Here is a 24738-nt window from a genome sequence, read left to right as displayed (position 1 = left end):
CTCCTTCCTCCCTCCCCCCCCTGTTTCTTACTTTCTTTTGGGTACTAGGCCTGGCTTGCTGTGTTTGACACACTATTGCCTCCTGGTCCCTGACTTTCCTTCGTTCGAATCCCACCCCCCGCCTAATATTTCGGAGCCTTCGGTGTCTGGTTTTCCCCCCCCCCCCCAATCCACAACGTCTCCCAAAACTCCCCAAGGTGCAGCCCACTGGCCTGGTCTGTGCCCGCCCAACTGTGGTCGCCTAGACTCGAGATATAGGCTTCGCAATCCTTTTCGACATCGACTTTGAATCTTCACACCTGAATCTATCGGGTTCTTTGATTCTTATCTTGTTACGCAAACTCAGCAGGTGCTGCAGGTGTTTTGCAGTAATCTTTTCCAACCCAACCTCCACTGTATTTACTATTCGCCTTTGCAACTCCCCCCGTCGTCCCACCCTCCCGGTGAGCCATGGCCAACCATATCATCGGCAACCGCAACAGCACCCCGGAGGCCGCTCCGAATTCTACCCTGCGTCCTCCGTCATCTGCCCGCAACCTCGGATCGCACCAGCTGCGGGCATCCGCCGATATGTCTGGGTTCCCCTCGCCGTTGTCCTCCCGCAGTATGCGCCCGTCCTCCGAGGTTTTTTTCAATCAGCAATCTCAAGGTCAGAATTCAACGGAGGATGCCTTGGACCGGGCTGCTCAGCAGTGGCTGGCGGATATCGATCAGTATGAGACAACCTTGGAAGAGATGGCCGCTGCCACTCTCGACCAAGACTTCAAGGATGAGCTCAGTGCTATTGAGCAGTGGTTCCGTGTTCTGAGTGAGGCGGAGCGGACGGCAGCTCTGTATGCGTTGTTGCAACAGACTACCCAGGTGCAGATTCGATTCTTCATCCAGGTACTGCAACAAATGTCCCAAAGCCATCCTATGTCTGGGCTGCTTTCTCCAGCCAACTTTGGCGAAAAAGGTAAAACTGAACAGAATCCATCCTGTGTGATCCATTGGTCTTAAGGTACATTACTAACATCTTCTTTTCTCTGTTCAGATCCTATGTCTAGCCGCTTGAGCGATGCGATGTCAAAACTCAATATGGACACCTCCCGGAATTCCTTGGGCCGGCCCCCGCCATCCCCGGGTGCGAAGCGCAACTCGGGTCTCGACTCCTCTACTATTAATGCCATGTTCCCGGATGCCGCGGCTGCCATCGCAAAGAAGAAGGCAGAGTTCACACAGCAGACGGGCAACGCTCCCCCATCAAACCGGAACAGTGCGGTCTTTGGTGATCGTACTTCGTTCGTTGCACCCACCATCTCCGCTCCGGACAACGGCTCAGACAGCCTAGGTCAGCCTCCGGCTTCTCCATGGGGCCAGCGTGGTGGTCTCTCGGACGCCCAACCCCCAATTGCCCGGCCAAAATCTTCTTCCGGACATCAGCCCATGGGCCAATTCAGCCAGTCTGGCATGCGTTCTCCTCTGCCTCAGACTGCCACGATTCCCGCGCCCGAGATCGAGCCCCCATTGCTTTCGCCATACAACGTTGGCAACCATAGCTGGGCATCAATGACCAACACCCCAATGACCGCAACCTTTGGGCAGCAGACCAATGGGCCAAACTCCCAGGCTGACATGGTGGCAAACGCCACCGCGATGAAGCTGGCTGCTTTGTCCACCGTGAACAACCGTATTGCGCTGGACGATGCTCGCAAGTACCGCCGCGCCCGCTCCAATGATGGCCAGGGCAAGAACTCGACTGTCAACCCAACCATCTCCCAGGGCTTGCACAGCCCCGGTCTACATGGCTCGATGGCCAGCCAGCTGCTCAACGCCCAGCAATTGGCGGCGTTGCAGGCTCAGCAGCAGGCCGCTATGGCAGGACGACGATCTCGCCCAACCTCTCCCGGCATTGCCATGCAGGGCGGTGGTCTCGGTGCGATGAGCTTCACCTCGCCTCAGAACAATGGTTTCCTTGCTGCTTACGACCCGAACAACCCGCTCATGGGCAACGGACTAGGCTCGCTGGGCATTGGTCAGTTCGGCCTCGGTGGTGAGGGCTACCTGTCCGACCACTCAGAGGTCACCCGTGGACGGTCGCCGCGTGGTCGTCGTGGCAGCTCGAAGCCGCCAGAGGACCCCACGGACCCTGCTCTTCTGAAGGACATCCCCAGCTGGCTGCGATCCCTTCGGCTGCACAAGTATACCGATAACCTGAAGGATCTCAAGTGGACGGAGTTGGTCGAGCTCGACGACAAGGCTCTGGAGGACCGTGGTGTCAACGCACTGGGTGCGAGGAACAAGATGCTCAAGGTGAGTAATTTTGTGCTTTGGCTCTGTCAGAGGTCACAGGCAACTAATTCATCTCTACTCTTAGGTTTTCGACCAGGTCCGAGAGGCTCGTGCAGACGGCAAGCTCGACAATATGTCGTGAATGTGATTCTGATTTTGATTCGGAGTATGGCATGGAGCTTGGCTTAGGTATTTCCTTTTGTCTGGCTCCGATCTCTTTGCCCAGCGATATCATATGATTGGCATTCGCGTTCCCATCATGTGTGGATGTTTTTTTTTCCTTTCTGGTTTATTGTCCCCTGATTTTCTTCTCTTCTCTCTTCCTCTTTTTTTGCTTCATTCGTTCTGTGATCTTTTGTTCACCTTAATACGATGGATGTGGGATTCGGCATGTATCAAACGCAGTGATGTCTTCAAGTAACGGCTTCATGATGAGAGGACACTTCGGGCTACTGAACATTGAAAATGGCTGGGCTAATCGTAGATATGAACATGATTTTTATTTCTGTGCTTCTTTTCCAGGCATTACAATGGCTGTGTATATGTGTTTTGTCTTTCAGTGATTATAACTTAGAATAGGAGTGATGTTAGTCCTTCGTATAGTCAGTTACTCCACGAGTCCACTTGGCCCGTGCGCTTCTGGAAACCCGCGCCTTAAACCTCCGAACCTCCGCTCAACCTCACCTCACCTCCCCCGCTGGCGAATCTCATTCATTGTGACTCGTGGCCGGTTACGGGACCCTACAATACTTGAATCCCAATCGCTAGTTATCCTTCGCGTTGGTTGCAAATCGTCTCGGAATTCGCAACCCCCTAAAGCGAGTCGTGCAAGCTCGTCTGCTACTTCATCCCGCCAGCAACAAGTACGAACGTGGCTTGCCACGAATCTACTATCCACCAGACTCGAGCTCAGTCATAAACAACCAGCCAATATGGCCCCAACAAAGCAGGAGCTCTCCCTGCTCATCAATCCCCTCGTTCCCGAGGCCGTCCAGCATAACAACCGGGTACGTCTTCCAACATCATCCAATTACCACCCCCTCTCTCCTTATTAACCTACTACCACCTATTCCTCCTCCTCCCCATATCCCCCCAATTTCAACCATCCAACCCACTCAATTAACTAACAATCGAAATCCAGGTCCTATCCTCCCTCCACTCCCTAACAGCCTTCCTCCTCGGCCTATCCGCCGGCATCCTGGCCCTCCAATCAACCGCCGGCTTCGCCTTCTACTTCACCGGCACAGTCCTCGTCTCCGCCCTCTTCCACGTCGTCATCCTAAAACGCTCCTCCGGCGCCGGTGCCGGCGCTTTCTTCCCCGGTAGCAGCGGCGGTGAGATCGAGGGCCGCATTAGCATGGACGGCGGCGTGGTGCGCATGGAGAAGGATGGGAAGCGTGGTGGGTTTGTGTTGCGCCGGGGTGGGTGGAGGGATGTTTGGTTTGGTGGCGGTGTTGTGAGTGAAGCTTTGAGTGGATTTGTGCTGGGTTGGGCTGGTGTTGGTGGTGTCTTGAGGTAGTGGCTATGGTTATTTTGTGCCTTTAACTTGGAGGTGATGAAGGTTTAAATAAGGGGGGTTGGCCGAATTGTGGTGGTTAACTTTTAGCCTGATATTGCTTGCGTTTTGGAGTGATTCGGCAAATATTTCATGTTAATGGGCCTTTTTGTTGAGGTCTAGTATAGATTCGTTGGCCTGTAAAATGACGAATTGAGCAAAATGAATGTACCCTGTTGGATTAGGGAGCAAGTATAGATCGTAGTAGATGTTGACTATGATCACGTCAGGCGATTGGAACGGAAACCGGATGAAGAACGGTAGAAGTACCGTATTGAACTCCGAGGATGAGAATCCCATTAAGGCTAAGCTGCAACAATTTCTCACAGTCTAGAGTTAACTTATCATCTCGAAGTACACTTTGAAAATCCATCAAGCCAATATAGAGCCCAACCAAGTCTTCCACCCATGTATATCATATTCTTGGGCTTATGCGAGGGTTTTTAAGCCGTGATTACTCGGTATGCCACGACATTCCTGTGCATAAGAAGCAATATCCGATCCCCTGGGTTGCTCTCTTCAAGGGATTCGCGCTACATAGACAAGCTTCACAGCTTCTTTGCAATTCTCTGATCCCTCGGCCGTAGCCACAGGTGTCAATATCGATCCATATTGTATACCAATTGTGGTCATGTGTGCTTTCAATTCCTTCAGTTTAGAGAGATCTTATATCGATTTGTAAGCATATTTCCTCTTGGATGGTTCAGTTGTCAGTGATGGACGTAGGTACAAAGAGACAAAGCCAACGCAGCAGCATTCAATGAAGCAATGAGGCATCAGGGTTTACAAAGGAAAGAAGGGAAGGAGTGATAGCACGGAGTGCTAGGCCTGAGGCCATGTACGCGTGCATCGTCACACCAGACACTCAGTATACCTTTCGTGTACGACTCGACATATGGTAAAAACTCAGAACACCACACCAAGGGTAGTGAATGTTGACACCCCCAATAACCAAATCAGACATCATACGAGGCATATACGATATGGAGAGGAAAGTTGAGAGTCAAAACACATTCTATAGGTTCAAGGGTATCCCTAGCAAGTATTCCAAGCGGGCTCAAAGCCAAGCAAGGCCGATAGGCAAAGGTATCGAGAGATCATATGTATCCGAAACAGCAAAGCAAAACAAACAAACCAGATCAGATACCAGATTAAACATTCCCAGCCAAATTGTTAAAAAGTCCAAAATCCATCCAAGCCCAAACAGAGAATATTCAGTGGGAAAAAAACAACGTAATGACGCCGGGAATAGGGGGAGGGGTGATCATGCCCCCAAAGCAAAGAGAAACAAGAAAAAAGTGAGCAAAGATATTAACAGGTCATATCTGGGCATATCAAATGGATTTCCAAACCAGGGAATATCCATGAACGATGCAGGTAATATGCAATGCAAAAGTGGGAGTGGTCCCGAAAATGGGAGATGAAGTTCGGTAAGAGGAGAAGATGTGAAGAAGGACAGGAGGGGGGAGGAGGTTTCTTCTCCTTTTTAGACGTGTGGGATCTCGTCGGACGAGTTCGCCACGGCACTCTGAAGTGCACTGGTCAAGTCGATGTGGAAGAATGGCCGGTTCATGCCCTGGACAATAGCGACCTTGCGACGGCTGTTGTAGGCGTGGCTGGAGGTCAAATCGCGGGAGAGCTTGTCCTCGTGGATGGGGTGGCTATCCTCGGACGAGGTCTCAATACCATGAGTCTCAGTCTCGGTCATAGCGGATTGGTCCTTCAGGCCGGCTTCAAGATCCTTAGAGTGGTGCAAGTTGTGCTCGCGCTCGTTGTTAACGATCTCGGCGTGGGCGGCAGCAGAAGAGCTACCCTCGATCTCGGCAACGCTGAAGATGGGCTTCCAGCGGTGGAAGCCCTCGCTAGAGGCCGGGGTAGGGTATCCGAAGCCGGCGGCGGCAAGGCCACGCTTGGTCCAGCGGTTGTTGATGTGGGCAAAGTGCCATTGCACGGTGCGAGGGGAGGCGTACAGGTCGAGCTGGTTGCGCACGTCGATCAGGTTCTGGATCGAAGTGACATCCACATTGTTGACAGAGGAGAAGTCCAGGATGACAGCTTGCAGGAGAGGGCGCTGGTCGTGGACCTCGGCGTCTTCCTTGCCGCGGGCCGGGCCAGGGTCATTCCAGGGGCGGTCACCACGGTTGCGGAAGGCGTGCGGGTTAGTGCGGCGAGTGTTTTGGAAGATGTTCTGCACGAGGTAGTCGGTGTAGTGGTTGGCATTGGGGTAGTTGAATCCCTCGGAGAAGCGATAGATGAAGATACCCGGGTAAGGCTGCTCAATCTCAATGTCGGGGTTGGAGCCGTCGGCGTGGTTGACGGGAAGGAAGATGGACCGATGAGCGTGGTCATCGTCTCCCGAGGCAGCACGGGTGGCACCGAAGGAGCCATACTTGCCATCACCATCCAGAATGTGATCGCCGACCACGGAGTGGACCTTGACCTTGCCGAGGAACTGACCGCGGGCCTTGGCCAGGCGGAAAAGCAGAACGGCCAACGACACGCAGATAGTGCAGTAGATACCATCTTCAATGGACGAGAAGATGGTAACAAGGACACCAATGAAAAAGATAACGAGATCAAGAGGGGCAACCCGCCAGAACTGGTAGACGGTGTTTGGGGGTGTGACCAGATCACCGACAGCGTGGATGATAACACCCGCAAGAGAGGCACTGGGGATGTAGAAGAAGAGGGCGGGAAGAGCATAGATAGCAAGCAGCACCACGACAGCGGTAATGCAACCAGCCAATGGGGTACGAACACCAGCCTTGGACTTGATGGCAGTACGGGAGAAAGAACCAGTAGCAGGGTAAGCACCCAGGAAGGGACCAAGGAGGTTAGTAACACCAATGGCGACAAACTCCTGCGAGGGATCAATAGTGTAGTTGTTGACACGGCCGAAGGACTTGGAAATAGCAATGTGCTCGATCAGAAGCACGATCACAGCAGCGGGGAGCTGGCCAACGAAGGCCTTGATGACCTCGGGGTCCATTTTCGGCACGGCGGCATTCTGGAAACCGCGAGGCACATTGCCCAGCAGCTTGAATGCGGGGTTGTCCTTCCGGTGGATGTTGACAGCAGCACTGATCATGGTGTAGAACAGGATGACGAACACGGTGCGCAGGGTCGAGATAAAGAACCAAGTCTTCGCGCGGTGTGGCTGCTTCTTCGCGGCGTAGGCGCAGCCGGCACGAATAATGTACAACATCGCACAGGCCGTGACACCCATAGCCGCACCGAGGGTCGAGCTCGGGAGAGCCTTAAGAGTATCGATGATGGTTCTGTAGGTCGCACCGCGGGTGTTGACCTTGATGGTCTGGCCCAACATGGTGGTGACTTGGCCCGAGCAAATGTTGATCGCAGAGCCCGTCATGAAAGCCGAGATGGCGGGGAGAGGGATGAAATCCACGATGAAGCCGAACCGAAGCAGACCCAGAAAACAGACGATACCACCCAGGATGACCGCCAAACAGGAGGCCACCTCATGGGCTGGAACATGGGGCAACTTATCGGCGACATCGAGCACAATTGTGCCGGTCAGAGTAGACATGACGGCCACAGGCTAATGTTGAGTAGTTAGCGACGGTCTTCTTTTTTAGGAAATACCGTGGACGATCTTCATCTAGAGAGACAAACTTACTCCGATGGTGATATCCTTGGAAGTAGCGAAGAACCAGTAGAGCAAGACACCCATGAAGGACGAGTAGAGACCGAATTGCACGGGCAACTCAGCCAGCTTAGCGTAGGCCATACCCTGAGGCACGACAACTGCACCGACAGTGATACCTGTTTGCAAAATCATCAGCTTAAGATTCTTGTTATATTCCGTATTCCAACTTACCAGCAACCAAGTCACCGATCAGCCATTGCACGTTGTACCGGCCAATCCAATTGAGAAAAGGGAACAGGCCGATGAAGTAGTTGAGCACTTGTTGGCCCGAGGGCGTAATCTCACGAATCCACTCGATGCTGGTGGGCTCGGGCTCGGTGTAAGAATAGGTTTCGACGGTGCCGACTGAGAAAGTCGACTCGCCGCGAGTGACGGGGTCCGCCACGGCACCCAGCGGGTCACGGTAGGCGAGTTTGATGCCGAGGCCCTTGGCGAGGGCATGGCCCAACTTGGTGGCACGCTCACCACCCGCCATGTTGTTGTGGATGGTGTTGATGATGGCCGCCGACGGAGGGGGGGGTAGGAGAGCTAGTTATATCACTCGGAGAGGGACGGGGATGTCGAGATCGAAATTCAGTCCAATTCCAGGGTCCAGGTCCAGATCTAGGCCCAAACGGTCTTCGAGAAGGGCGAGGAAGGTAGTTAGTCCGGGATAGTCGAGATCTTGCTTGACAGGATCTCAAAAACGTGGCGATGATCCAGAATATAAAGGGCGGGCGATGTTGAGATTCGACAATCACGCACTGCGCATGGCGACCAGGCCCGACGATGATAGAAAAAAGAAAAGAACCAGAATGCAAGGCAACACGACCAAATAACACAAAAGGGGGCACACCAAGGCCGAGTGGAGGCGTTGTGCGTGATTCGGGTGCCGATGGCGTAATATCAAAGCTCCCCAGATTTCTCAAAACAGTTTTTTTAGTGAGGATGTCGGAGCTAGTAGTTTAGCGTATTGCGGCGGGCGCTGCACAGGCCCACAAAGTTTCTCTGTCTATGTTTGCTTTTGGCAAGGACCCGAGATGATGGGAAGAAGTCAAAAAGGACCTCGAGCAGGTCCCTCGCCATAAGAATGAAACGAGCGTCGAGGTGTCCTGACCCTGGGGGGGTCTTTGGCCCACCGATAGACCGAAGATCGCACTGTCCAGCAGGAAGTGCCGGGTGGAACCAGGCGGACGGTCTGGAAGCGGACTGGAAGCGATGGGTTCTGATGACGACGGAGCGTGGAGCAGAGATTCCGCTGGCAGTAGTTGGTAGGAGATATACTACTGGTTCGGTTATAGTATACAATACAAGAGGTTTTAATCTAAATTACTCATAATAATAAGAATAATACTATATTTTCAACTATTTTATTATTCTACGAGTAATAGGTACATTTGATGTATTATTCTCATCTGATCAGTGATAGACTACTAGGTCTCTTTGAATGTCAAACTCAAAACTCTAACCGCGTGGGCTGACATAATCCTGCCAAGCCGCCCGCCCATGACGAATCAGGCCACGCAGGCGCACGCCGCCGATCGACGGCGGGGCCCCGGAGCCAATCAGCGGCTCGTGCGATGGTGAAATCTCCCGCGCCGATGGTGAAAGATCCAACGTGGAAGTCGAATTCGCCTGATGCTGTCGAGCCACGCTGATTTGACGAGTTCTGGTTTTTTTTCGCCCTTCCTTTCTAACTTTTCTCCGACCATGAATAAGATAGCTGAATAATTTTAATTAATAACATAAGGGCTCATTCGGACTTAGGGACAGGTCATCAATACCTTTGCGGTAGTAGTCTCCGTACAGTGACATTCCCTCTTCTCTCTTCTCGAGCTCGCCTATCACGAACTTACGTGGAGCCCCAAGATTTAATCTGCCCCTCGTATCCTTCCCCTTGTGAAGAGATTCTCTACGAAGTACGCACGCGGTGACCCACTCGGGGCCCTGCCCTAGTGGCCCCGTTGACGCGCCCAGATGACAAAAGCAAAATGCACGGCCAAAATGGCCAAAGCAATGACAATTCGACCACTCCGCGCTTGGCAGGGACTTTGGGCCCTTACTGGCCTACTCTATTTGTTAGGTCGAAGAGGAGGCGGCAACTGGGTTCAGTAGTGATCCCCGAGGTCACCTGATTTGATTTTTTACGGGATGAACATACTCTGTCCTCAACTATGTAGTTGTAAACAGTTGTTATTGCAGTATGTTAAATATCATAGTTAAAGCAATTTATACAGTCACTGATTATACTTTTTGAGATGCAATGATGTAGCTACTACACACCGATCCCTCCATGTACAATCTTGAAACCCTGATCAAACATGTGCCACATAGACCACTTCCCCAATCTCGAAACATGCAACACATTTCCAAACAAGAATCAGCCAACCTCCAAACATGGGTAGTGGACACACATGGAACGGTGGGGCCTCGGAGACATCGGTCACAACGGGCGTCGCAGCTCTGTCTTACTCTTTCCTACGTGCTACATATGCACGATGTCTGCAACCTGAGCCGTCCGACGGGTTCGTTTCCACTGCAGCAAAGTCGCCATCCAGATCGAAATCACGTCATACAGCTTATCGCGGCTGTAGTCCATAACTTTAAACAAATAGAAGCTAGGCAATAATAATATTGATATTTCATTTTAAAATGGTTGCATATTGTCCCTGTATCCGGCTTAGTCGCTCGGAGCTTGGTGGGCAATGCCGTCGGCTGGGTGGATTGTTGATGATGTGATTCCTCGATGAAATGATGTATCTGAAATTAGATTTAGCTCATGGCGACCCGGGGGAACGGATTCTTAGGAAAGTGAATTATCAATATTTTTACTTTTACTTTATAAAGTTATAGACGAGGTGCATCTCGCCGAGGGCGTTGGGCTTTCCAATCCACGGGCCCGTCAAAGCGAGGGTATACAATCAATATGCTCACTATATCACGGCGGTAGCGAGTGGCTGAACGAAATTATGGAAATGTGGTGGTGGCTTGTACTAACGGCGCCCAAAAATATGAGCTATAGGAGAATGACCATGCTACGATTCGACTAAACTCCCTCGGCCTCGACGAACCAAACAGATCCTCCATCCATACCTATTCGGCCGCCTCAACCGCCTCGGCCAATAACACATCCGTTCCACGCAAGACTATACATTCCCCTTTCCTATAACCTCATCTTCTTTGTTTTTTTTCCCTTGCCCCTCGTGGCTCCGCAAGAATACGAAGAAGCTTACTCGTCATGCGACCCTGATCACGACACCGAACAAGCTCTCTTGTCCCTCTTGGCCCCCCGCGCACGGTCGACTAGCTAGTTCAGCTTCAGCTGTGCACACAGCACACCATCCTCGTCCTGGGTCGCGTACTTTGGTCTTGTTCGCCCGACTGATGCCATCGTGACCCGAGCCCGCGCCATCCGCCAGTATCCATGGGCTGGCCCGATACTCGGTATGGGTTACGCGATTATTTGTCCTTCGAATATTGTCGGGGGTGTTTGAAGCTGGGTCGGTCAGTCGCGGCATTGATTTGCTGTGAAGTGATGTCAGAGTAACAGATGAGGGAGCCTGAGCCCACTAGCTCGGGCTCCCTCGCGACTGGATCGGGATGTCCGCATCGTGCATATGCAGGGTGTTGTCGCACAACGAGCTTTGCGGGGGATACCCTAGTGCGCTGGATGCGTGCTACCGTCATGCTGCTGCCCTCGTGGTTACTTCTAAGCTCTAAATAAGGCTATGGATATGCCCTTTCATTGGGGGTGGTTGGAAATTTGATATGCGAGATGATGAGATTTGCCTTGTGATTGTGGGCTAAGTGATGATCCACCCGAGTCATGTTTACGGGTTTGAAACTCCAACAGAACCTGAAAATATCATTTTCAAATATGCCTTGAGAAAATTATCAGCAATTATCCTGCCCGGGATATATGGTAAGATAGTTAGGTTTCCCGTCAAAGAATAAAAGCAGAGGAAGCTGTGTTATCATAGTTTAGGGTTTCCTAACGTTCCTAGCTCCAGAAATTGAGTTACCACCATAATCAGTAAGGACTGACCATGCGATAGGTCATGCAGATGGTCTATGTAGATCGATAAGCATGGATTCTTCTACAGTTCCTAGGTTGTGAACCTCCTATGCTAGATCCGGAACCAAGTGCTTCTTAGCGTTCGATCTTGACTTTGATTAAGGACAGAATTAAATAAATCCACATTCACTTCAACTAGGTCCCAGTCAGCATCATGATCATGATGTGTACTCACAAACGTCCAGCCAGAAGCTCTATTTATTCAATCATCTCGTTCGAATGTACTGGGTGAAGGTTCTTCTCTTCCATCAGATCACTCCATGTTCATGCCCCCTCTCCTTGTAGGACAGTCAGGTCCGCCATGAGCATTTGAATACCAGTCATAATAGTTGATAATAGACCCTTAGAAGCTAGTACCTTGAAGCATGATATTTGCTTCCTATGCTGCCCTTAATCGACATGATTCTGCTTAGAAGTAGTTATGAGTCGGCAATAAGGCTGTCTCACACGGTATTTTCTAACACAAACTGCTCGTCTACGTAAATATGCGACATTCTGAAACGTTCATGTCGATCGCCGTATAGAAGGATATGCCTCGTGCCAACCGTGGCCTCTGCTTATTGATTGTTGTCGCGCAATACAGCGAATGCGGGCAGCACTGGCTGGGGGGATATACAATGAGGAAGCACAGCTCCCCAAAAATTAAAAAAGCGTGCCCAGTGCTGGGCAGATGGCGATCTTTGGGGGTGAGGTGTGAAGCGCCGACTTTTGACCTTGTGTACTAGATCAGGATTCAAATATATACTTCCCGCTTCGGCCAACCCTAAGACCCCGCCAGTGTAGAAAAACTTTTGACAAGAGTACTTAAGTTATATTTCCCATGGCAACTATCAGAGCGCACGCATTATATGGAGTATGTCAATGGAAAAAACCCCCATATAAGCCTCAATCGGTCACTGATAGGCTCTCTCAGACAGCTAACATGCAGATGTTTGGCTATGGCATCTTGATCAAGTATCAAATCAGGGTTATTTATGTTTGCAGCCAAGGGGCAGAATTACTACTCAGGCAAGATCGAATGTGCAATTTTCTTGAAGCATACCTATTCTTCACCTCAGTTCCCTAGGATTAGAAGTTCCTAAAAACATAAGTTTGGCGTTTTCATAGTACCTTCTCCAATCAGTCGCTGGTGGCTAACACACCGCCCGGCAGAAAATGCGTCTCGAACGCTCAACCCCACATTATTCTTCAGAGCAGCAAGCTCTCTACGACAAGCCAGCGACAAAATGAGTACCATCACGCGCATGTCCCCACTGGACCTACTGGACCTGAATCTGACGAATCTGGACCCTCTGACCGAGAATTATGACCTCGGCTTCTATCTTAACTATCTGACCAAATGGCCGTCACTCTTCAGCACAGTGAAGGACCGCGATGCGGGCGTCGTGGGCTACAGTACGGACCTCTATCAGACGTTACAGCTCGTGGGGTATATCATACTAATCATCTGATAGTCATGGGCAAGCTTGAAGAACAACACCCCTCCATGAAGCGCTCCGAACACTACACCCCATGGCACGGCCATATCACCGTCCTGACCGTTGCGCCTGCCTGGCGCCGACTCGGACACGCCAGTCGATTGACCGAGCAGCTGGAGCAAGGATCCGATATCAATAATGCTTGGTTCGTGGATCTATATGTCCGTGCAGGGAACAAGGTAGCGGTGGACATGTATAAGGGCATGGGGTGAGTTGACAGTCAAGACTGGAGTGAGGAAATTAAGGGAAAGAGCTTGCAAGCTAACAACTCCTACAGATACTCGGTCTTCAGGCGGGTCGTGAGTTACTATAGTGACGATCCATCGGGGATGTCAGAAAATGGCGAAGATGCATTCGATATGCGGAAACCCTGTAGTCGGGACAAAAAGTTGGAACATGTGCGCGACAAGGGTGAAGATTTCCTCGTGCACCCCGAGGACGTCTCATGATCCTGGATGACGTGACGAGCACTTGAGGCGATGAAAATACGGCTATACAAAAGGAGGGTGTTTATTCATGGTTTATTCATAGCGACTTATACATGCTGGTTCAGACCTCCAATGCAATTGGGTGTCGCCAATACACCTCATTGGTAGACCGACAGCATTTCATGTGTTGATTGTTGTAATTAATTAGAAGCTATTATTTATAGACGTTGCCGTATGTCATGGCATGTCTCGAACCCTGATGCATCCCAAAATCGCGTGTCGATAATTCGCTTCGCTTGGGGGATTCATCATCGAACGTCGTGTCGTGACTTTAACTACGGGATGCACTTGGCAATGCTCCCATAGAAAGAGCGATTCCGTAGACCGCAAAATAGGTCCTGAAGGGCAGAAGAGACCCCTGTTGGGATCCCCTAAGTGACGGAGTACTGAGTTTTTGTGAGTGCTCATCTGAGATTGGCTCCTGCAGATATGACGAAAATGTTGACTGACTTTTGCATCAAATGTGCCGTATTGTCGCAACTTAATATGCAACACCTTTTTCTGATCCAAGAAGATCGAGTCTCAAGTTTTGCAGATCAGCTTCGGACCAGATCGCACAAAACGCAAGGTAGCCATGAGGCCTGCAGATGCAATAAGGCAGCAAGCGGTGAATAGCTGAACACCAAGATACTTGTTGGTGTCAGCCAAGATGGCACCGCCGATCGGAGTACCGATCAAGAGACCAATGGATGTAACGGCGAAAACCATTCCAAGGCGAGTTCCGAGGTCGCGCACATCGGGTGTCATACTAGCCATCACCACCGGAGGCAATGAGACAAACCCGCCAGAGAAGAACCCATACAGGACAGTAAGAGCGATGATGCCGCCCACGGTGTGCACTCCAATCCACACAAAGGCCAGAACGGAGGTGATGGTGACGGCGGGAGTGAGCATGTTGAGAGGGCCAACATGGTCAGCGAGGAAGTTGGGCCCAATGCGGCCGAAAGTCGAGGCGGCGTTCAGCATGGAGAGCAGGTAAAAGCCCAGGTTTACGTCCACAATGCCCGTATCGATAGCGTAGGACTGCACGTAGAAAAGGAAGTTGTAGAAACCCAGGAAGCCCAAGAACATTGCTCCAGTAAACAGACAGTATGCAGGCTCCTTGAAGGCAGAGAGCTGATAAAGCTTACGCTTTTCCTTTGGCGCAAACCGAATGCGCATGATGCTCACCGAGATCATAATAGTTCCGAAACAAAGAAATCCGAGGGCACGAGTCGCCCAGGCAAATCCAACCTTCTTCTGCAATTGGTTGAACATGATGGGATAAACCACACCACCGATGCTACTACCGCTGGCGGCAAGACCGTTGGCAAATCCTCTCTTCTGACGGAAATACTGTGGTAGAATGGCAACCGAGGGAACGAACAGACATCCAGCTGCTACTCCAACGCAAATACCCTGCGAGAGAATCAGATGCCAGTACTTGGTCGAGATACTGGTCATCATGAGCCCAAAGGGCAGCATAAAGTTGGCGAAGCAGAGTAATCCACGGAAATAGCCGGCATCAAAAAGAGGACCGGTAATCACACCAATCAACATCAGAAGGAATGACTGCAGGGATCCAATCCATGCAATGGTGGATGACGAAGTGCCGGCCAAGATATTTTGCTCATAGTAGGTTTGATATGCACCCCATGTATTGATCACGCCCCTAGTGAGTCATATGTCAGCGCATGCTTCGTATTCAAGATGAATTTACTTTTACCCGGGAGCAACATACCATGAATTGAAGAACAGGAAGAAGGAGCCCAAGACCTGCAGCCATGAGAAGAACCCCGTGTCGTATGTTACCTCCTCAATCTCCTTTTCACCAGGGGAGTTGATTCCTGAAGGACTCGGGTTTTCTTCATCGTTGGGGATCGAAGTATCCGCAAGGCCCTTCTGCTCTATTTCTAAATTAGTCGAACCCATCTTTCCGTATTGGCGTATTGGACAGACACTGGCTGTTGCTCTAGGGAGAGAGTCCCTAAAGAACAGATGGTATAGAGGGCCTATGAAGAAGACACAAAAGGGAGAGAAGTAGCCTGTAGAAGCTACGAAAGACGTTTCACAGGATTTGGAGAGATGTAAAGAAAAATCCACATCGCTGATTATAAATTCTGTAAATTCCGGGCTAACCCCGAGTCGCAAGCCAGCGGGGCAGCATGGATAAAGCAGCAGCTTGAAGGGCGGAAGAGCCCGAAAAGAAGCATCTTATAGGCAAGAATGGCCCACCAGCACCCACTTGCCTTGACCATGGGGTAGGATGAGGCAAGCCATGGTGCTTGGCCCCGAGGCCGAGGCGAGCAGGGGGATGTCAAGTAGAGAGCGTAACCAATGACGGTCCCGGGGAGGCGTGCCGATTACCCAGGCGAGAGGGGGCCAGGACCGATCTGTGCGATGCCTGGCGCAAGTAGCTTTTAGTAGCTCGAATCATGATGCTCCTTAGTGCCGTGAATTTGCAGTGCACAACTGGAAGAGGGGGCGAGCCAAAGCGAAAAAGTGGGACTTCGGCTTAAGAAGGCTCCTCCCCGGAGATAAATGCACGAACTCACGTGGTTGAGGAATGGCCGATAGGAAAGTACAAGATAAACCTAGTCACGATAGACGGACTCTATATTCAGCTTGCAGGAGTACGGTTTATGGATGGAAGCTAGCTCATCAAGCACCAGAGCTCGATACCACAGATCAAAATGTAGAAACCGTTCATTACTATTTTTTTGGTCTTTGTAGATCTCATGTACAGTTCGTGCCCATGTCCACGGCGCATTGCGCCTGTTTTTTTTATCTGCTGAGCCACGGTTTCTAGACTCCCAAAACTCCGAACGCTATGCTGAATCCACCCAAAAGCAAAAAGAATCCCAAAATCCCAGGAAGGAGGGGTGGTATCAGTCTAAAGCAGCTCCTCGCAAGACCAGTCCTCGTACCTAGAATGTATTAGTCGGAAGTTCGTTCCTTTATCAACGATCCAGGCTATCCTTACCATCCGTCAGGAAGATACCGGCGCACGATCAGAGGGATTTTCTTTTGGTTCAGTTCCTTCATCGCGATCTGCAGCGGATCGGTCTCGCCCTCGAGGTCGACGAGTACGGGTGCATTCATACTGCATTGCAGAAATGTTAGCTACGCATATTCCATATAAATCTGCCTCATCGCATGGTGACTCTTGGACGATGCTGCCGAGTCAACGAACCTGATCTGCAGAGCACGAGTGCCGAGCACACGCGCGCGCTCGTACTTGGTCAAGTAAGGAGTGGTCGTGCGCTTGTCATTGGGGACCTTCTTTTCGCGTGACTGTTCCATCACCTTGCCCGAGTAGCCAGCATTGGGGTCACCCGAAACGACCACATTGTCGCCGTTGACTGCGGGTTCGTACGATTCGCCTTCGACACCATCGTCACCCTCGAGACCTTCGTGGTCGATGAAATCCTCGGGCTCGTTCTCGTCAAAGACCTCCTCTTGAGGCTCGAAATCGTAGCTGCAGGAAAATACCAGGTTAGCAACCACGTCTCTCCATTTCAAAGCTGTCAGAGACTCCGAGATGGCCCATAGCTAAAAGGATCTTTTGCAGGGTCTCCAACAGCTTCAATTGGTAAGGAAAGCGCACTTCTCCTCAGCGTCGTTGTCGCCGCCGTAGTCCGACATGTTGAATGGTAATGAATGAAGTTCGAGGGGATCAATGAGAGAGAAACCCTGAGCGTAGGACCAAAAGTGAAGGTTCGCGATGCAAAAAAGGCGGAAAATCTTCCACCACACTAGTCCGCTCTCGGCCTCACCGCCTTCTTGCATCGGCAAAATAATTTTATTTGCACACCAACACTACGACATCATCCATCCTTTCCTTTGATGCTGAATGGCTTTGTCGCTCCGAGGGACATTCAGTCATGGCTTTGAAACGAAAGGCCTCTACAGAAGAGGTCTCCCCCTCCAAACGGCGACAACAGCCTCTTCTGGATCATGATGGTAAACGGCGATACCAATCTACGATAAGACCCGTCCAGTTGCTGACAATCCACAATAGACCCAATTTACGAGGAAGTGCATTCCGACGCCGAATACTCGGGATCGGAGACACCCAGCCTGATCAGCGATGACATGAATGATACTCCTGCGACGCCAATCTCCACGACTTCCTCACGATACCCGTCCGAGCTGAAAACGCGCCGCTGCCCGTTCGAAGGGTGCGACAAAGCATTCAACCGCCCTGCTCGACTACAAGAGCATATTCGGTCGCATAACAATGAGCGAGTCTTCAATTGTACATTTGAAGACTGCGACAAGACCTTTTTACGTGCTTCTCATCTGCAGCATCACGTGAAGAGCGCCCATACTGGAGTCCGTGACTATGTCTGCGATCGCCCAGGCTGTGGGAAGAGTTTTGTGACTGGATCCCGCCTTCGTCGCCATCTCGCTGCGCATGATGGTCGAGACAAATACCGCTGTACCGAGTACCCACCTTGCGACGAGACTTTCCGGAAGCATTCCACCCTCCAAAAGCACATCATAACGGTTCATTTGCATCAAAAACCATTTCCATGCACCCATGTCGATGAGCACACCGGACAGCAATGTCAAATGGCTTTTGACACCGCTGGCAATCTTCGGGCTCACAAGAGCCGAGTTCACACCGAGAAGCGTTTCAGCTGTACGGAATGCTTGGAGCGCTTCCAGGAGCAATCCTCCAATGTGGACACCCTTGAGAATCTACCTAATCAGTCTTTCACTTTCCCTACCTACGCCCTCTTACAGGCTCACATTCGAACGGTACATCCTCCGAAATGTCCGAAGTGTCCCATCACATGTTCCACATCTCGTGAACTACGTCGCCATCTCGAAGTCGCACACGGTGACGTATGCCTTGAAGATAGGAAAATCTTCAATTGTACTGTGGATGGCTGCGACCGCAGCTTCACCAAAAAGGGCAATTTAACTGTCCACATTCGAACATTCCACGAAGGTGAAAAGCGCTTTGCCTGCGGTGAAACAGATCTGTCTGCCTCAAAGAAAGTGACCGGATGGGACGGCCTTGGCTGTGGCAAGCGTTACGGCACCAAGCTCGCCCTCGAGGAACATGTTCGCACGTCACATATGGGCTTCAGGAATTGCAAGGCAGAGCGGCGCGAACGCTTGGGTTTAACCAACAAATCAAACAACAACCACCAGATCTCGACATTGGCAGCCCTTACGGGCCAGGGTTATGCTGAGGAAACAGGTCGCCATATCGCTTGCTTCTATGAATCCTGCGAGCACAGATTCCATCGTGACTACGATCTCTGGCTGCATATGGGTGCCAAGCATGGTTGTTCCGAGGACCAGGTACAGGCTCTTTTCATGCAGCGTGCCCTTTTGTCTGATCAAACTGGCGCCGGAGGGAACGCGCTTGGTATTTACGGCCTTGAATTCGACCAGAGCTTTGCTAGTACGACGAACGCATCTCTCCCAACGGAGGCGCAGCCCATTCTGGACTCTGAAATTTCGATGCACCCCGACTTTTCAATCAAGATGGACGATGACACGGACTCTATGGTGGTACCTGGCCACAATGAAATGGCTTTGATGGACCCGGCTCTGGCATATCATCTTATGGAAGAGTGAAAACGATTGAGCTGTGATATCATGTACGACTCTTCGATTGGTCTCTCGGTTTCCGTGCTTATGTTTCGTTGGCACGTGTATCTTGTATGGAGGATTTGTTTGAGCGCCACATTCACGACTTAACGATATCTCATTGAATACGACACATATTTTTAATCAATTTTCCTTATTCAATGCCCTTGACTCAGTTCTCGAATTGAATTCTACGTAAACCGGCACCCGGACTCAATAAAATGTACAGTACTAATTCCTGAAAGGGCGTTATAGCTTCTAGCCTGGTCATACTTGCTCACTAGCCGGGCGGCCCACGAACCCTCAACAACGGTGGCACACCGGTAGTTATGTGGAGTTAGTTACGAGTATATTGATTTCATTGGAGATCATCATTTCATAGTCATTGAATACTCTCCCTTTCCCGCACGGGTACTGTGACGATAAACCTGGCATCTGGCAGTTTTGCTGTTGGCGACATGCTAGAAAGCTCAGGCACATCTAACATAGAAGGTTTCCCTAGCATACCCGGAAGTGCAGCCAGCTTCGATACACCTGCTGCATCACGAGTTTCACCAATGCGCACAGTCACTTCTTTGATGGGAGAAAGGTCATCTATATTGGCCTTTTCCGCTTGAACCCATTGAGATATCATAGTCTCCTTTAATCGATTGGCATAGTCGAAGCCTAGGCCCGCTACGAGATCAAAAATCTCTTGACACCAGGCAATTTTGTCTGCTCTCTTGATATCAATCCACGTTTTGGCAGTCTGGCAAAGACAGAATATCAAGCATTGAACACCGCATGATTTGAAGTCGTCTTGCACGCAGTATAGAACACTCCGTGCCATCTGATCCGCGTAGTAGCTCGCGAGTTGCTGGTTCTCACGGTTGAGCTGGTCTTTGGAGAGACTGCGTGTAAAAAAGTTTACAAGAGTTCGAGCTTTGTAGATGTATTCCTGAAGATCTCGTAGAAGGTTCCAGACCAGGATGTGTATCCTGGCGTTTTCAAGTGAAGTAAATCGATAAGGAGTTCCGAATAGACCATCTACCCGAGAAAGTCCACTGCATAATGATTCGCCCTTGGCGCATTCCCGGGGCGCTCCGCCAATTTCGCCCTTGATCTTTTCATACCATGATAGAATGTTATTTTCATGTGCGACACTGTGATGGAGCAGCAACTGGCAAGCTCTGTAGTCGTGTGGACTTATGAAGTTAGCCGCTTGTGCAATGATTGCAGAGTCCGCATATAGCTTGACCAGTCCATCAAACGGCGTTTCGTCGCAGCACTGAACGATCTGCTTATATTCCTCTCCAGAAACGTTGAGTGATGAAATGATGAGTATCTGGAGGTGCAACTATTAGAAATGTCGTCCCGAATATTGAAAATAGGGTAACTTACCATGAGAAGCTTCGCGAATCTGTTCAAAAGGCAATCCATCGCAGGACTTTTAGAGGTTTCCGCTGTGCTTCGGTACCTTTTGATAAGTGCGTAAGCCCCTATCGCATGGGTATACCACGCTTCCATGCCTTCGGGGCAGGAGAAACTCTGGTTTAGTTGGCATGAGTTCAAGTCCGTTTCACGGTTTTCTCATAATCTTACCTCAATTTCCAAAAATACCAGTGCGGAATACAACATCTCCTCGGTGCACAGTCCACGGTTAATCATGTTTGACTGGAGTCGTATGGCTTTATTATACTGCAAAAGGCCATGGTGATAAAGCCCTCGGTCTTGATTCGTCCTGCCCAAACAAATGCAGGACAGAGCGGACAGAGCTCTGTCAAAGAGCTCATTCTTGTTCGGGAGCGTCACCCAACTGTTGAACAAAAAGTACCAAGAGTCCCTACCGGCAATCTTCTCCATGTGGTAGGGGAAATATGTGTTGAGAAATGACGAAGACAGCTGCACACGCATCGCCGGACTAACACTCGGTGTTGCAGGTAATATAAACTCTCGTGCCCGACGCGAATATTGAAGCGAAGGTGTAGGTCTTTGCTTATCATTGTGTTGTCTCTCTGGCTGTGTGGAGGCCTGATGCACAAATATCCGCCTATCCACATACCCAAGGCACTCAATACCACGCTTGATACATCGAGCACATTTGGGCTTTTGCTCATCACACTGAAAAGTCAAATAAGAGGGATTCCATATATCCAAATTCTTCGAAACCGACCTTAAGTTTGCGTTTTTTGCACGTCCTGCAGCCACCCGATGTCCAAGGTTTTCCGCCCATTTTCTGCAGGCCGTCTGGATTCACGTGCCCATCGATTAAGTTGTCTTGGCTGGGTATTGCTTCTAGGAAAAGGACATATCAAGCAGAGCCGAGAGCCGTATGCGTGGCATTTTCCGGCTCGCGTCTTCAATACCCCCCGTATTGTAAGAAGTCAAAGATAGCCCCAGTGGTTTCGCCCCCACCTGAACGGTCCAGCTATCATGTGACTACGCGGGGAAATAATGCCTTTGAGCTGCAAGACCTCTCTAATTCAGATCGAACGCAACTTGTTTTTGTCACTCAATGGCGTTATTATTCTTTCAGTAGAATCTTCATCTTCATTTATGAATAATACATCATGAACTCCATTCTTCGGTTACTCCGATCGACTAGGCTCGCTCGTCAATACTCCTGGCGAATGATCTGCATTGGCGAGTCCTCAGCCTTATAGTCAACTTTGTAGATTGTGCTAATTCCTATTACCAAACTATTGAGGAAATAGTGGGTTTTCATTAACGGGCGAATTTGCAACATAATATATCTATGCTCTCTTGTAAGGGAGTTCTCGGCTAATTACGTGTGGTAAGCCTTCATCATTCTACTAAGCATCATCAAAGAGTTCTCGACGGAGAGTTTTCCTGTTTGATATTCCGACAGAGCAGCCAATGGCTCTTTTAGTAGTATATACCTGGGTCTCTAAAGGTAACGGGTGGTATCTTACTCGATTTACTCGTCGTACCCGAGTCGAGCCTTCATGGCCTCCCATGCTTTTGTTGCTTGACAATAGCTAGGACAACGATATCGAGAAGCAAATCAACCATGAAATCTCAGGTGTGAGCAACGTAATCCTAGAAAGCTCGTTTTACAGATTGATTCTGCAGCATCTAGTTCCAGCGTCACCTTCACACATCCGCATTTGTGATGTGAAACATAACTTCGAGGCCATTCTACAGCCTACCCCAAAGTGGTGGTAGAGAGCTAGAAGATACTGACCGTACCTAGCATACTCTATTGTTTTGACTGCGCCTATGGCCGATTAGGGAAGTACCCGGGTTAAGTACATGGCTTTCATTTCCTTCAGGGGCCCCACAAGCAGAAGAACGGTTCAATAATGCAGTGGATTCTCCTTATTTACTTCTAGTTGTACAAGTAGTTATGAACAACATATGAGTCATGTGAAGTCCGAGGGCCTCCCCACGGTTGGGGTTACCCAGGAACTCACTGAGGGGGAGCCCGTTTACCCTCGGTATGTTGCGTCGTGCCAACCGACGGGTCGTCATAATCACGTATGGACGATTTCTTCCCCACCGAGGCCCAAGAACAACACTGCGGGTTATAATAGTAGCCGAAGGTAGAAGAGAGAGAAAGCAAATCTATTATTATCCTTTATTTGTCCCGTCTCGTCCGTCCACTAAATTGTGCTGTAAATCCTAACCCACGTAGTTATATAACGTCGATGATGTCAGCATCTATTCCCGTCGTGATCGGCGTTGGCGATATCAAGAATCGCTCAACTCGCTTGGAAGACGCAGTTGAGCCTTTGGAGCTTATGCTGCAGGCCATTGCGGCTGCTTTGAAAGATACTGGAATATCCGCTCAAGATGCGCAGACTCTTCAACGGAGCATTGATAGCATCTCCATCGTGGCCAATTGGACATGGCCATATCCTAATACCCCAGAGCTCTTGGCCAACAGATTAGGTTGCAAAGCTAATTATCTTCATGAAAGCCATCATGGGGGTAATGCGCCCGCAGAGCTGTTTGACGAAGCTTCCCGGCGCATTGCTAGCGGCCAGAGCAAAGTCGCCGTTGTCACTGGTGGAGAAGCCCTTGCATCATGTATGCTTCCCTTTACACCGAAATAAGATCAACTGTACTCAAAAACGGTTGACTGACCATTGGCTCATAGTGGGCGCATTCCAGGCTGCAAAAAAGTTTCCTCCTCCGGGTTGGACCCATGTGGATGATACCACCTCTATCTGGGAACGGACACGCAAGAGCAGTATGCAATTACCTTCCACCCTCCAAAACAGCATTGAGAAAAAAGCTAATTATTCTTAGACCTGTCAAGCAACTATGGACTCGGTCTACCAACGCAGGTGTATGCGATGTATGAGGCCGCCCTTCGTGCGCATCGGGGACAAAGTCCAGCAGAGAATCATCGCGAGTCGAGTGAACTCTATGCAGAGTATGCGCGCGTGGCAGCACAGAACCCTATTGCCTGGAGCCACGGGAAAGAGGCCGACACAGCGGACGCTATTGGCAAGATTACGAAAAGAAACCGAATGATCTGTCTACCATGTAAGCGTCAATATAAGCCATAAGGTGCGATCCTTCTGGTTTGCTGACTAGAAACAGACCCTCTGGTTATGAATGCCTTTAACAATGTCAACATGTCAGCTGCATGTATCATCACTTCGCTTGAGTACGCGCGCCAGCTCAGAATTCCGGAGTCTCAATTGATCTTTCCCCTTGGAGGTGCGGGAACTCATGACTATGAGCACTGTGAGTGATTTTAGACCGACAAGATATCTGTGAAATGTTTCTAACGATAGAGCAAATAGTCTGGGAACGTAGTTCGTTCCACTCCAGTCGAAGCCTGTCTTCCTGTCTGGATGCGACGCTAGCAGTCTCGAATGTTAAGACTGACGATATTGACCTATACGACTTCTATTCGTGAGTACAGGTTCATTCTGCATGGTGAATTATCTGACAGATGGACGCAGATGCTTCCCAATCGTTCCCAAATTAGCTTCTCTGCATTTAGGCATTCCTATTTACGGCAGCAAGAGACCAACTACTCTGCTTGGAGGCCTCACTTCTTTTGGCGGAGCGGGTAACAACTACTCCATGCACGTATGTGAATTCGATACACTCCAAATTCTATGAAACTTCGGAACTAATTCAACCAGGCCATCACGGAGATGGTGCGCCAGCTCCGGCAAGGCAATGGCCGTATAGGCCTCGTCCTCGCAAACGGCGGTGTTCTGTCGCATCACCATGCAGTGTGTCTGTCTCGACACCCACGAGGCGATGGCGCCCCTTATCCGAATCGAAATCCTCTTCCCCGGCATATTAGCGATGCCCAACCGCCTATTGCCGAGAGTGTTCAGGGGAGCGCGAGGATTGAGGTGAGTGGTCCTTCATCATTCAGCGTCGAATAATTGTTGACTAATTGATAAACAGACATACACGGTTCAATACGACCGTGATGGATCACCTTTGGCGGGCTTTGTCCTGGGTCGCTTGGACGATAATGGCTCTCGATTCATCGCTATCACAACTGATGGTTCTACTTTGAAAGACCTTGGCTCATCCACTGAGCAAGTTGGGAAGTCCATTTGGGTGGGCTGGGACCAAGAGACCAGAAGAAACACTTTCAAAATTCTGGGCTCCAAGATATAAAGCGGCAGAATTATAGAAGTAGTCTGTAAATAGCTTTGTAGAAT

The 24738-nt window shown here is 50.2% G+C and overlaps 9 protein-coding genes across 9 annotated transcripts; 5 read left to right on the top strand and 4 right to left on the bottom strand.

Annotated features, from left to right (window-relative positions):
- Positions 1 to 450: 450 nt before the first annotated feature.
- Positions 451 to 2413, top strand: N7496_009563 (RNA-binding protein VTS1; the record flags this gene model as incomplete). Its single annotated transcript, XM_056702477.1, has 3 exons — positions 451 to 955; positions 1034 to 2292; positions 2357 to 2413. The coding sequence occupies 3 exons, from the start codon at positions 451 to 453 to the stop codon at positions 2411 to 2413; spliced, it is 1821 nt and encodes a 606-aa protein (XP_056551477.1).
- A 790-nt stretch (positions 2414 to 3203) lies between these two features.
- Positions 3204 to 3790, top strand: N7496_009562 (EMC6 family protein; the record flags this gene model as incomplete). Its single annotated transcript, XM_056702476.1, has 2 exons — positions 3204 to 3278; positions 3413 to 3790. 2 exons carry the CDS (start codon positions 3204 to 3206, stop codon positions 3788 to 3790), a joined length of 453 nt encoding a protein of 150 aa, XP_056551476.1.
- A 1522-nt stretch (positions 3791 to 5312) lies between these two features.
- On the bottom strand, positions 5313 to 7968 carry N7496_009561 (SLC26/SulP family anion transporter; the record flags this gene model as incomplete). The annotated part of the gene is made up of 3 exons (XM_056702475.1): positions 5313 to 7385; positions 7464 to 7609; positions 7665 to 7968. 3 exons carry the CDS (start codon positions 7966 to 7968, stop codon positions 5313 to 5315), a joined length of 2523 nt encoding a protein of 840 aa, XP_056551475.1.
- A 4805-nt stretch (positions 7969 to 12773) lies between these two features.
- N7496_009560 (peptide alpha-N-acetyltransferase complex B subunit NAT3) lies at positions 12774 to 13474 on the top strand (the record flags this gene model as incomplete). Its single annotated transcript, XM_056702474.1, has 3 exons — positions 12774 to 12942; positions 13002 to 13233; positions 13303 to 13474. 3 exons carry the CDS (start codon positions 12774 to 12776, stop codon positions 13472 to 13474), a joined length of 573 nt encoding a protein of 190 aa, XP_056551474.1.
- A 561-nt stretch (positions 13475 to 14035) lies between these two features.
- N7496_009559 (MCT family MFS transporter) lies at positions 14036 to 15424 on the bottom strand (the record flags this gene model as incomplete). Its single annotated transcript, XM_056702473.1, has 2 exons — positions 14036 to 15164; positions 15234 to 15424. The coding sequence occupies 2 exons, from the start codon at positions 15422 to 15424 to the stop codon at positions 14036 to 14038; spliced, it is 1320 nt and encodes a 439-aa protein (XP_056551473.1).
- A 961-nt stretch (positions 15425 to 16385) lies between these two features.
- On the bottom strand, positions 16386 to 17137 carry N7496_009558 (DNA-directed RNA polymerase core subunit RPO26; the record flags this gene model as incomplete). Its single annotated transcript, XM_056702472.1, has 4 exons — positions 16386 to 16419; positions 16476 to 16595; positions 16686 to 16970; positions 17100 to 17137. The coding sequence occupies 4 exons, from the start codon at positions 17135 to 17137 to the stop codon at positions 16386 to 16388; spliced, it is 477 nt and encodes a 158-aa protein (XP_056551472.1).
- A 239-nt stretch (positions 17138 to 17376) lies between these two features.
- On the top strand, positions 17377 to 19087 carry N7496_009557 (C2H2-type zinc finger protein; the record flags this gene model as incomplete). The annotated part of the gene is made up of 2 exons (XM_056702471.1): positions 17377 to 17455; positions 17514 to 19087. The coding sequence occupies 2 exons, from the start codon at positions 17377 to 17379 to the stop codon at positions 19085 to 19087; spliced, it is 1653 nt and encodes a 550-aa protein (XP_056551471.1).
- Positions 19088 to 19481: 394 nt separating this feature from the next.
- Positions 19482 to 21311, bottom strand: N7496_009556 (Zn(II)2Cys6 transcription factor domain-containing protein; the record flags this gene model as incomplete). Its single annotated transcript, XM_056702470.1, has 4 exons — positions 19482 to 20423; positions 20480 to 20626; positions 20681 to 21199; positions 21252 to 21311. 4 exons carry the CDS (start codon positions 21309 to 21311, stop codon positions 19482 to 19484), a joined length of 1668 nt encoding a protein of 555 aa, XP_056551470.1.
- A 1145-nt stretch (positions 21312 to 22456) lies between these two features.
- On the top strand, positions 22457 to 24694 carry N7496_009555 (uncharacterized protein; the record flags this gene model as incomplete). Its single annotated transcript, XM_056702469.1, has 9 exons — positions 22457 to 22536; positions 22734 to 23128; positions 23199 to 23291; positions 23351 to 23590; positions 23648 to 23794; positions 23854 to 23965; positions 24016 to 24145; positions 24202 to 24420; positions 24476 to 24694. 9 exons carry the CDS (start codon positions 22457 to 22459, stop codon positions 24692 to 24694), a joined length of 1635 nt encoding a protein of 544 aa, XP_056551469.1.
- Positions 24695 to 24738: the final 44 nt, after the last annotated feature.

Source organism: Penicillium cataractarum (genome assembly GCF_028827025.1).
Source record: "Penicillium cataractarum strain IBT 29864 chromosome Unknown utg000008l, whole genome shotgun sequence".
Lineage (NCBI taxonomy): Eukaryota > Fungi > Ascomycota > Eurotiomycetes > Eurotiales > Aspergillaceae > Penicillium > Penicillium cataractarum.
The sequence above is the reverse complement of the archived record's forward strand: the minus strand, read 5'-3'. Positions and strand labels throughout refer to the sequence as shown.